The sequence below is a fragment of the Choristoneura fumiferana genome, chromosome 6, assembly GCF_025370935.1.
Source record: "Choristoneura fumiferana chromosome 6, NRCan_CFum_1, whole genome shotgun sequence".
Taxonomy (NCBI): domain Eukaryota; kingdom Metazoa; phylum Arthropoda; class Insecta; order Lepidoptera; family Tortricidae; genus Choristoneura; species Choristoneura fumiferana.
In genome coordinates this window covers 14,314,098-14,326,765 of record NC_133477.1, presented here as the reverse complement: position 1 = coordinate 14,326,765, position 12,668 = coordinate 14,314,098, and the positions used below count along the sequence as shown (strand labels likewise).

The 12,668-nt window shown below is 38.5% G+C and overlaps 1 protein-coding gene across 1 annotated transcript; it reads right to left on the bottom strand.

Moving 5' to 3' along the window:
* Positions 1-1,335: 1,335 nt before the first annotated feature.
* On the bottom strand, positions 1,336-12,511 carry LOC141429138 (DNA topoisomerase 3-alpha-like). Its single transcript, XM_074089375.1, is given in 17 exon segments — positions 1,336-1,520; positions 2,091-2,209; positions 2,792-3,047; positions 3,293-3,830; positions 4,072-4,235; positions 5,787-5,925; positions 6,512-6,741; positions 7,081-7,192; positions 7,360-7,571; positions 7,998-8,280; positions 8,627-8,674; positions 8,676-8,803; positions 10,242-10,412; positions 11,071-11,323; positions 11,724-11,933; positions 12,015-12,213; positions 12,442-12,511. Coding segments are annotated over 16 exon segments (3,183 nt in total). The 5' UTR covers positions 12,207-12,213; positions 12,442-12,511; the 3' UTR covers positions 1,336-1,392.
* Between the last annotated feature and the right edge of the window lie 157 nt (positions 12,512-12,668).

The window sequence follows — 12,668 nt, the reverse complement described above, 5'->3', positions numbered from 1 at the left end:
TGAGCTAGTTTTGTAGCTCAGCGAGTTTTATAGCTCTTATTGTCGCTGCGACAAAAGATGTAAAGCGAGTTCTCGCCGGCAGTGTGAACCGCCAGCGATCAACTATTAATATATATGTCTCTTTTACCCACACAGGATCTTATATCTTTTGTTCGTTAAAAATAGTCGATCGATAGCCAATCGTTTCCTCGCCGGCGGTGAGACAACTGCCTTAGGCAATTGGTTCTAAGCTCGTAGCTAATGCTTGGCTTGAACTGCACACGTTCAGTTGGAGTTGTTGTTAGGGCAGCGAGCTCTGGTGTGGCCCTCCTGGCGGCACAGACCGCACTTCCTGGTGCGCGGGCCGTCTTCCCGGGCCCCCGCGAGCGCGCCGCCCGCCCCGCCCCCGCCGCGGGTGCTAGTGCTGGTGCTAGAGCCCAGTTCTCCTGCAAAAATATAGACTAATTTTAGCCTTAGGGTGAAGCCAGAAAAGCCTAATTTTTTGAACTGAAACAATTACTTTGCTCACCCGTGACCTTATGATAGCTACTAGCGATTTTGCAGGTGGTAGGACCTTGTGCAAGGTCCGCCCGGATTGCTAACACCATCTTGCTCGCTAATCCTGCCGTGAAGCAGCAAGTGCTTGCATTGTTGTGTTTCGGCTGGATGAGTAAGACAGCCGGTGAAATAACTGCACGTGAGGTTATCCCATCTAGGCTCTAGGTTGGCAACGCGTCTGCAATACCCACTGGTGTTTGCAGATGTTTAGGCGGTGGTGATCTCTTACCATCAAGCAGACCCCACTTTGCTCGTTTGCCATCCAGTCGTATAAAAAAAAAAGCTACGTTTATGTAAGAAATGTGTGTTCATGCAGTTCCTCCACCTCAACACCAATTTACTCAACACTGTAAGAACACACAAATTACACAAACCCATCTATGACCACCACCACACTACACTGACGCGTTTTGAACTCAACCAGAGCTCATCTTCAGAGCAACACAATGGTTTACCAATGCTATCAGATCTTAGACTACACACATGAGTCGCGCAATTTCTGCTGCATTCGATTTTATACAAATCCAGTTTGTGCCACAGCCACACGGCAACTCAAAATCAGTTGTAGGTATATAACATATTGCATAAAACATTGTACAAACATTGCGCGACCGAAAATAACTAACTCACAATTCAAAATAATTACGCTCGTCTGGCTTCACCCTTATGGGCCTTTGCAGACCGCGTCTTTTAGTCGCGCCGTCGACGCGCGTTTATATCGTTATAAACGCGATACGCACGCGAGTATGGCTGCTCTATGGAAATAAAAAACGCGCTGTCAACCCGCGTCGACGGCGCAACTAAGAAACGCGATGTGTAAGGACTCTAACCCGTAGCACAGAATATATAATAGTACTAACGTACAGAATGGCCACGCTCCGCCCCGCACCGAATCGAGTTACCCCACCCCTCAAGCGCAGATTGCAGGAAAACCGCAGGAAAGCAGTCGGGTGCGCAATGCGATGTATGTCGGCCGCACGGCACTAAGTTCGGGAGCAATAATTTTGCGAAATGGTAACGGTGCCCTACCTACTTTCTTTTATAAATAAATAATTATTTCTGAAACTATCGCGATTAATAGGCCATGAACTAACTTCCTACCGAATAATTCGTTTAAGTTTGTAGTCGTGAATCTATTGTAATTGAAAATAATAATGTTAAATACATAGACAGACACATTTTAAGTCATCATCATCATCCCAGTCTATATACGTCCCACTGCTGGGCACAGGCCTCCTCTCAGAACAAGAGGGCTTGGGCCATAGTTCCCACGCGGGCCCAGTGCGGATTGGGAACTTCACACGCACCATTGAATTGCTTCGCAGGTTTGTGCAGGTTTCCCCACGATGTTTTCCTTCAACGCATAGCTCGTGGTAAATTTCAAATGTAATTCCGCACATGAATTTGGAAAAACTCAGAGGTGCGAAACGGGGTTTGTGGGGCTGTTTGAGAGGCGATAGGTCAAACCACTAGGCCACCACGGCTCTCAAAGTAGATTTTGAACGCCAACTAAATAGAGTATGGTAAAGTCCAGGTTTAACTGTAATACTTACCACTCCCTCCACCACCAGCCGCGTCAGCCCATTGGAAGAAATTACATCGCGAGTTGAATTCCTTTGGGCATCCATAAAACGGCCGGCCTTTGTTTGGACCTTCTTTGTGAACGGTTATCCTGAAACAAAATTACCAAAGTGTCCCGGATCATTAAAGTTTTTGAGTTAAAAAATTGGGTTTTAAAGCCTGTGAAGAACTGAAGAAGCACAAAATGCTTCCGGACAACTAAAGCAGCGTTTCCACCAGAAATGTGCGAGGATGTGTTGCGAGGAATATGTTTTTCATTAACCAATAGAAACGCTTCATTCACCTCGCCTCGCCTCGCTCCGCTCAGCTGTTTCCGCCAGAGATGTGCTGCGAATGAAATATGTACACATCCCTCGCAACAAATCCTAACACATTATTGGTGGACACGCTGCTTTAGAGTACAGGACGCGTGACGGGTTAAGTATTTCATTGGCAACTATTATTTTCAGCTTGTCGCAATTTTAAATAGCGCAAAGAGACTCAATATTTACACAATTATTACACACATTTTAAAGACTACCTTTCACTTTAGTCGTGTTTAACTTTACATCGACGTTTTTGACTTTAACTTTTCTTTTATTTAAATTAAAATGTGTACCGCCAACCAAAAATAATCAACGTTGACACTAAAAGCATCCAGACATAATATGCAGCAGCAGCAGCAGGTACATACTTTTTACATGGCAGCCCACAGTTACACATGACATCATCATCATTCCCCGGGAAACTATCCCTTGAGAAACTTGGCGTTATGCCCCATCCCCTGGTAGTACTAATATTATTGCTTGGAGGGTCATTGTTCCAAGAATTGGTAGCTGGAGGAGTGTCAAAGTTCTGTGCCGGCTGTGAAGTCTGAGACTCGGGCGCCCAAAGGAAAAAGTCGCAGCCGCCGTTCTCTTTGCCGATTGGACATTTGTAGAATTGTTTGCCTGGAAAAGTTTTAAATATGATTATGATATAGTTTTTCCACATTTACAAGTCCGCCTAAATATTGTCGTCGTGGGTTTTTTATTCTCGGTGCTCACGTCGTGCTGGTATTTTTAGTGGTGTCCATTGATGCCAGTGAAACAATTTCAAATGGTTTTTTTTAAATTGGTAATTCTTGTGCCGGTGGTAGGTCAATAAGAGAGAAAAGAACAGGGCGATGGGAAACTATTTATCGACATAAACTTACCAAAGTTAGCATTCTGCTTCCTTACAGTTAGCATTATAGCTGGTTGATTACAACCACACAGAACATTATTATCATCGCCATCACTCGTTCTTGGTGTAGGCATGGCTCCGGCGTTAGGCCTATTCTGAGCTCTATTAGCAGCTAGGGGAGGCATAAATTGCCTTGGCTGATTCGGTTGAGGTTGCCTTGGTTGATTTTGGTTTACAATATTTTGATTTTGAGCTTGGATATTTGTATTATTTTGGTTCCAATTCTGTCTTGCTGGCAACACTTCTACACTATTGGTTCTGGTTATATTGGAACGAGTAGAGTTGCTGTTGGATCTAGTTGAATCACTAGCGTTTGTTGAGTTACTATTGTTAACTGAACTCTGTGACCTGCTTTCAGGCACAGCTTTGACACTAGAAATGTTGATTTTCATGAGTTCTAGGAACGTAGTATCGCATCCGCCGATACAGCATATGTAAGGTGGCGGATACAGATGACTTATAGAATTATTCCGCCATTCGAATTTTAGCTTTTTGTAGTGAGGTCCACACTGTAAAGTGAAAACGTCTATCAAATAATGTAAATAACCGATTTTTCTATGTATACAGCAACTACTTGGAAAAGTCTAGAGCAGTTTTATTATTGCTTCGATGTTAAATGAAGCTCGACTTATTCCAGAAACGCAAATTAAAGAACATAATATCGAAACTAATCATGCAAGGCAGGGATCGATATAACTTTCTATCCACGCCATAAAAAAAACTACTAGTAAGAACAGTAAAAAAACTTACAGTAGTGCAAGTGTCGTTTAAGACTTGTAGTGTTTTGACGATGGTCGGGAACCATACAGCGTTTTTGCAGTTCGGATACGAAAGACAGCCAATGTAAAACTCGTCTGTGTTGTTTTTCTTCTGTCGCACAACCATGTCCGAGCCACATTTTGGACATTTTAATGCTGCAAGAGAGTAAATAAATAAAACTTGTTCCACAAAATTTGGTAAAAGGTATGAAGTGATAATTATTAACAATAACAATGACGAATGAAGGGAATCAAACGAAAAACTGGTTATTATTTTATCTATTTTTCATTCGGGTTATTATACTCTATTCAATGGAAAAATCAATCGTGTAAACAAATGTGGCGACCTGACATTGACACTTGACTGACGACTGGCTGACTGACTGACCGACGTTAGCTCTAGTGATGTGAATGCTCTTTAAACAAGGTCTTCAATCAGCAGTAATAATTATTTTGAATTGAAATTTATTCATATTCATTATTTAAGTATTTCTAATTTGTATGTTTACCAGCTATGATAAAATAGTAGCGAAATGAAATACAAGTTTATTTATAGCGCCTTATTTTTTTTTATAAATAACTTCTGTCCAATGGGAAAGAGTCAGAAGGCGGGTGTATGTCACTATGTGTTTATTCCAGACGTCCAACTACCTACATACAAATTTCATGACTCAAGCTCAGCGGTTGTTATTTTCAAGATTTATCCCTATCCCATGGGAATATCGGATAAAAAGTATCCTATGTTGTAATCCAGGTACTAACTTTTCGCCAAATTTCATACCAAATCCGTCCAGTTCAGCGTGAAGAAGTAACAAACATACTCACTCACTCACAAACTTTTCACATTTATAAATATTAGTAGGAATAGTAGGAAGTAGGATAGTAGGATAGATAGAAACTTTATAAACCTTCATTAAATAGTGTAACTTAACACAAATATTAATATTACGCCATAAGTTATAGGTATGCTTATGAATAACGCTCTACAACCTGAACCAATAAAAATTCCAGCAATTGCAGAGCCAGCCATAATTATCGGTAGGTAAGGTTGGTTCAGTCAAATAATTAATTTTTGTAGGTACAGCACTAAATTTCCAGAGACTAGACCGACCATAGACCAATCTTCGGTGAGGCAAAATTATCATGTCAATTTGACAAATATAACGGATTTTCGTCTTCCCAATTAATTATATAAAATAAACATATTTACAAGATTATTTAATGATAAAATGATTGTTAAAAACAGTGGTGAGTTCGTTTAGATGTGAATTGATCGGATTGGCGTTCAAAATGTAAGTAAACTACGGAGTAAATCGTGAAAAAAATTGCTTTGTTTACACGAATTGTTTTTTTTCCAATTGAATAGTACTTTACACTATTGGCCTTGCCGTTTATAGTGCATGCAAGCTTTTGTGGAGGGATGCTGTAGACGACGCATGTACTTACAAAGATTAACTAAAAAGTTCGCATACCTACCTATACTGTCTAGACACTGGCCACCAATAAATTAGAAAGCAAGCGCGGAAAGGAAACAAGAATAACGTGAGTCCTGTCATAACCCTCGTCCGCGCGTTAATTGTACGTTATTATTGAAAATAATAAAAATTGCTCTATTTTCATTAATCTACACCCAAAGACCAGTTTCATACAGTCCAGAGGCTTATTTCAAAAGTTGTAAGTTTTAAGTATCAGAAAAAAATGTCATACCCGAAGGCATGTCAATAGGCAAAGCGTCAGTGCCAGGGTTGTACTGGGCCGGGCGTTCGCAGAACCGTTCGGCGAGCGCGGCGTCGATCTTGTTCGCCTCTTCTGCTACCGTCACGTACACTTCTTTGTACTTTGCTATCTATACAAACATAAAATATTAAAATGTAGCTCAACAAAAAACAAAATGAGGTTTCTTAGGGTCAAACGTAATGAGTACAATCACCTTCTTCAAGCACATAGTAGAACTACACCACACACACTTCAATGAACTTGCTTCAATAAACATAAGGTTTGAATTTGCTGGCAACTTTACTCGCTGCCCGTTTGAAACATTTTTATAATTTTGATCCTTTATTTAGGTACCTACGTGCTTAAAATTAATCTTAATTAATATACAAAAATTAATCCCTATTTCCCTTGGTCACGGCATCACGCGTGAACGGCTGGACCGATTTCGCTAATTCTTTTTTTGTTGTGTTTGCTTTTGTCAGGAAAAGCTTCTTAAAAAAGAAAATAAAATAAAAAACTACACCGGTGGCGAAGCCGCGGGCACAACATTTTGTTTGAGCGTATTTTATAACAATAACTCCAAATTCTACTATACCTAGGTACACGTATATATATTATTTGCTTGACAAATGTTGATAAAAAAAGAAGAACTTAATGAATTTGATCTCACTTGTCAAAAATCCCTAATTTTTGAAAATACCTTGTGCTGCAACTACCTGTTCAGCTAACACGAGCTGCGGCTGCTTCCTGCCTTCGCTAATCGCCTTCAAGTCTGCCTCCAACTGCGCCCGGAGGTGCGGCTTCGATATGGTCAGTCCCATTGCGTCGTAACCTTCCACCAGCCCCATGCCCAAGAGGCCGGGCACGAAATGTATCGCGTCAGCTAGTGCTACGTACGAACGGTTCTTTATAGTTTCTATGTGTTCGGCGTGCGTTGCGTCGGTGCCTGAAAACATAGACAACATTTTATCTTCTACTGTACAATCCCAGATATGATAGCCTGTGAAGCCTGTGTGAATTGTAGATATTAATATATTCTTTAATATCTATCATCAATAGTTTCCACAGCGCATGCGATGAAAGATGTTTCATGGCAACTTTTTTTACACTTTGAGTTACATTATTGAAGTTTAGTACGGAATTTTTTAAATCGGTCTAGTAGTTTTTGAGTTAATTCGTAACAAACATCCAAAAATACAAAAATCCAGATCTTTCCTCTTTATAATATTAGTATAGATAAGCACGAAATTATCACGGCTAACGTATTTATATTTTACATAATTACCTATTCCATGTTTCTCCATGAGCGCTATAAGATCAGCCTCAGTGAGCAAATGCGGCGGTTGCGTACTGCCCTCTACCATGTCAATGTTCGTGGGGTTGAACGTTTGACCCATCTGTAAAAGTTGAATTTAGACATTTAAAAAAAACGGTTTGGAACCCGGATCACTCCTATTAAACAATAAAACAACTCTGCCCCATGATGCAGTTATCTGTGATGAAGTATTACGCAATCTGTGGTTCGATAGGGTCAATAAGCTAAACCACATAAGCCCGAAATTACCTCATAAACGTGAATTTCCTTAGACGACCACTTATCGTAGGGGTACACATCTAAGTAGTTCCGTGCTGTGATCATGAGTCCGTTGGCACTAAACTTCTCGTTCGCAATGTCTATGACGACGGTCGTCTCTTGACCTTGTGCGTCTTTGGAACAGCACGCGAGAAATGACCGCACTATGAACTCGTACAGACGCTGCTCGTTGCCGGATAAATCTGGGTAACATACAAATTACATATGACTTTTTTAGAGCAAAGTTTTCAGACCGTCACTTCTTAAGTACTAGGCTAGGCAGTGATGGTTAGAATAGAACATTTTTATCAAAATAGAATAAATCGCACTCCTAGGTCTAAAGGGGTGTCAACTCAAAATAATACACCATTTTAATTTAGACCTACATTTAATTGCGGAAAGGCCTAAATTAAAATACTGTATTAATTTGAGTTGATGCCCTTTATTTTAATCTAAGGGGCTGTTTCACCATCCATGATTAGTGTTAACTGGCGGTTAGGTGTGATGCCACCTCTATTTGTTTTGTTCGAATAGACGGAGACGGCATCACATTTAACCGTCGGTTAACGCTAATCAATGGATGGTGAAACAGCCCCTAAATGTGCAAAATGTTAACCAAAATAACATACTATTAGTATACTTGGTAGGGTGTATCGGCGGATGGGCCTTGTCACTCTTGTTCCCTTGCCTTGGCGTGGGTCCTCCGCTATCGAGGATTCCCTGTGCAAATGATCCCCAATTAGGGTCCCCAGTTTGCTGTCCAACTAGCTGGCCCAAGTTCATTTCTTTCGGGAACTCATTGGTCTCAGTACGGGGATAGCTGATAAAACCTTGCGTGTATAACTTTTCTGCCAGCTTCATTGTTTCTTTGGCATTAATTCTCAGTTTTCTAGATGCAGATTTTTCGAGTTCCTGAAATATATAAGGTATAAGCGGGCTATTTTCCGCAACTCGACGTCTATGTGCGCCTATTTTGCGTAGCTTCCTGAAATATAATTAAAGTGAGGTACGGGATTGTGGTACTGGGAGACTGAAAGTTAATTTAACATTATTGTAATGATTTTGACCTTGAATAAGGTAATTCTGGATCGCTACTTCCTTCTTAGTCACTAATCTTGCAGCGAGGCAGCAGCGAAATTTTTGGCACATGAGGTATTCTTCTTTAGTCCCATAAGCTGGCAACGCGTCGACAATCCTCTGAGGATGTGGATTAGCTACTTGCTCATTTGTCGCCCTATTTCATAAAAAAACAACTTACCACAGTATCTAAAGGCAGTGGACGCCACTTGGACTTGGGTTTGGTTTTTGACTTCGCAGACCTTGGCCAGTGGGTTTTCGAGACAGATATCTTGCAATACCTGGCAGGCTTCCTGGTCAAACAGCCTGATGCGCTCCCAATTAAAGTCCACACTCAAGTTGTTTATTGTATGATTCACTGAAAGATCAGTTCAAAAATAACAATGAGTTTAACTTAATATAGTCCTGTTTTTACAAGCTTTTTTCATTTTACATTAAGAAAAACTAATAATGGACTAACTAATGCCAGTGAATTCATTATATGACAGTAACTGTGCAATTTTCTGGGACAAAAAGTATCTTCCATGTTTTTTTTGTTTTACAATTTTTTAGTAAACATTGGCTTGAGAAGTGTTTATGAATAACAATGATGATTGTGCAGCGTGTCTGAACACAATTATTAAAGGGCAGGGACAAAATAAACAACAAATTGTTATTTTAAGGGGGGGTAAGGTTTTAAAGGCTAAAAAAAGTATATTTGTGATTTTTTTGCGGCGACATGAATATATAATTTTATTAAATTTAAATACATATTATTGTACAAGTTTTGAAGTATGACAGAATTTTTTTAAAAGTATTGATAAATAAGGCAGTGACGGTGAATCTCCAGAGGCGCCTTGAAAAAAAAGTGGTTTTGCGGTGAACGTTACCAGAGCATCTGAAAAAGAAAATGATATGCATTTTAAAGGTGATTTGTCGAGGTAATCAGGAAGTTTTTTTTTTCATTATTTTCTTATTTTTTAATAACAAATTAACAGCGATTTTTTGAGCTAAAATCGCGTTTTTCACTTACAAGTGCTGCAAAAATTATAAAAAAAAACTTCCTGATTACCTCGAGAAATACATCATCTTTTAAATTTGCATATCAATTTTTTTGTTTCAGATGATCCGTTAAGGGGGCGTCCATTAATTACGTGAGGTCTTCAAGGGGGGGAGGGGGTCGTGTAAAATCTTTCCAAATCTCACTTGGGGGAGAGGGGGGTTTTCACAAATATCACGTAATTTTTTTTCAACAGAAAACCGTGTAAAATTGCGTGAAAGTAAAGTTAAATTAAAGTAAAAAAAAGTCTAGAATAAAAATATGGCGAAATTTAACACAATAGTTGTTGTCACAGTGATTTTAAACTACCTACGGCAATATTCTCAAATCACAAGTCGTAAATAAAATTAATAGAACAAATTATTTTTTTTGTATTTTTTTTAAATCCGACGGGTTTACAGCCACACAGGACAGGGGAGGGAGTTAAGGAAAATCTTACGAAATCTCACCAGGGAGGGCGGGGGAGTCAAATAATCCTAAAAAATGCCTCACGTAATTTATGGACGCCCCTAACGAGTTATAATGTTCACCGCAAAACCACTTTTTTTAAAAGGCGCCTCTGGAGATTCACCGCCAGCGGCTTATTTATCAATATTTTTCATTGATTTTTTTTTTCTGACACTTCAACAGTTGTACAATAATATGTAATTAAATTTAATAAAATTATATTACTCATATTACCGCAAAAAAAAACACAAAAATATGGTTTTTATTTGTCTTTAAAACCTTACCCCCCCCGCTTAAATAATTTAACCACCTTTGATCTTCCAGAATTGTTCAGCAACAAAGTTTTCAACGGCCCTGTACCTCTCCACTACAAAACCAAGGGTGGGGAACTGGCAGGACCCATAGCTAACCAGGCTGTCTGCTAGTTTGCTCGGAAACACCTTCTGCAAGCGTAACGTTTGGAATCTAGTGAAAGCAGCACCTGAAATTATTTCATACTTCACATTAATATGTATTCAAGAAGTTAGAAAATAATGATACGCAATTCTTTTTTGACAAGCTATATAACAAGATATGATAATGATCATCCCCAGAATATTAGTAAAAGCATGTCATTGCAATTTTTTTTTAAACTTGTACTGATTGATCACTGAAAATTAATCCTAGGTACACCTAGGAGGTAAATGATTGAGATCAAGCAGTTGCAACAGTAGCAGATGTTTTTCAATAACCACCTGCTCCTGGTGTTTTATAAATGGATCAACAACTTTAAGAAGTGAATGTTATTCTGTCTCGTTACTCAAGAGCACCTCAAGAGACATCAGTGATTCACTTTGTTAAAAACATGTTTTTTTTTTATTCCACTGGATGCCAAACAAGCAAGTGGGTCTCCTGGATGGTAAAAATAAAGTGTGCTGTGTTAAAAATAAAGTTGTGTTAAATACTTGTGATAATATTGTAAATCTGTTTAAAAAATTTATACCTTGTTGAGTTTCTTGCCGGATTCATCTCAACAGAGGTTTTTTCGAACCGGTGGTAGATTTTTTTTGACATTCATAAGTGCTTGTTATAGAATAAATTGAATAAAGAAATTTTGACTTTGACTTTAAGAGATCACCACCACCCATAAACATACTAACCAATTCTTAAATCCAGCTCCTGTCTCACATCAACCGCATCACTTATGTTCTTATTGGGCTGTTCTAAGTTCTGCAGTGCTCTTTTCACAGATATGGCTGTGATCTCCGAGAACTTAGCCCTGTACACTTGGAGATTACTTTTGATGGCAGTACACACTTGAATTATCTCGAAGCCTATGTTTTCACCTTCTCTGTCACAATCCGTCCATATTATGAGGCCATGACAGCTGCGGACTTCCCTTTCTAAGGTTTTCTAGAGTTAGTAATAAAAACTATTTTTATTAATAAATCTTGTATTCTGGGTAATTTATTGTAAAAGTTATAATTAAAATACAGACAGTCTACTTATTTTTAACTGAGCTCATCAAAATAAGACGACAATACCATTGAGTGATTAACCATAAGTTAAATAGCAAGTTCAGAGCTAAAGCCCATAATTTCAAGTTCCTTAGAAAAGTAATATAGATCATCGACTATTATTGTATTGGACAATAGACTATGAAATAAGAATAAAAGTACATCATAGGTTTGTTTAGATACAATAATGCCATTGTGAATGCCATAAGTGAATGAATTCAGTTCAGAAAATTTAAACTTATATTAGTTTAATGCAAAATGGAATGAAGTTTAGATAGGTGGTGAGTAAGACTGACCTTAATTTTATCATAATTATCAGGGCAATATTTAAACACCGGCGCATCAAAGAGAACCAGTGGGTTGCAGGATTGCCAGTGTTTGTAGGAGCCCACAAATTCTAATGCTAACAAGTGACCAGACACAGAGGTCATCACCATTTCAGCCTTCTGGTGATTGACTTCAGCTTCAAATTCGTAGATTTTATTGTACTGCGATAATCCTTCCCGCTGAAAATTATTGTAAAAAAATAATAATAAAATATTTATTAAAAAAGTTTTTATTTATTTAATAGTATTAAAAATATTTACCCTCCTAGATGTTCCTCGGGAGAGATGCATAGCAATATTTTTAGCAGCATCATTCTTTTCAGCTACATTTAAAAATTTCATCTTTTCAGTTACAACAGTAGAAAGGAATGGACGTTGAATACTTTTGTTTGTACACAAGAGTATACCAAGTCGCCGGTTTAGGTTATACCCGGTTCTGAATACAAGTTTCATGCTTGACCTATTCATCCATAATAAATAAGGCACATTAACATTAATGATTATTAATTAACATTAATGTAATCAAAATTATAAAACTCTGATGTATAAATGTAAAAAGTACACACAACCCCAGAAAATTCACAACAAAAGTGCGCGCCGCGCTTTTCTGGCACTTTAGTTAGTTAGTTTGACATTTGTTTGACATTCGAATCGAATGAAATCAAAATGAAATACGTCCTAGTCCTACTTCGAAAAAAAACTCCTATCTCAAATCAATACGTTTGAGACGCCGACATACACGTGTACACGCTTATACAAACTGACATAAGCGTGTACACGAAAAACCGGGTCGGTATTATCCAGACCGGGATAGATGTCACCCAATTTTGACATTACTGAACAGTGTTGCCTACATAGGTAATTTGTAGCCAATTAAGATGTAATAAATATAAAATCCAAAATGGCGACTTCGGA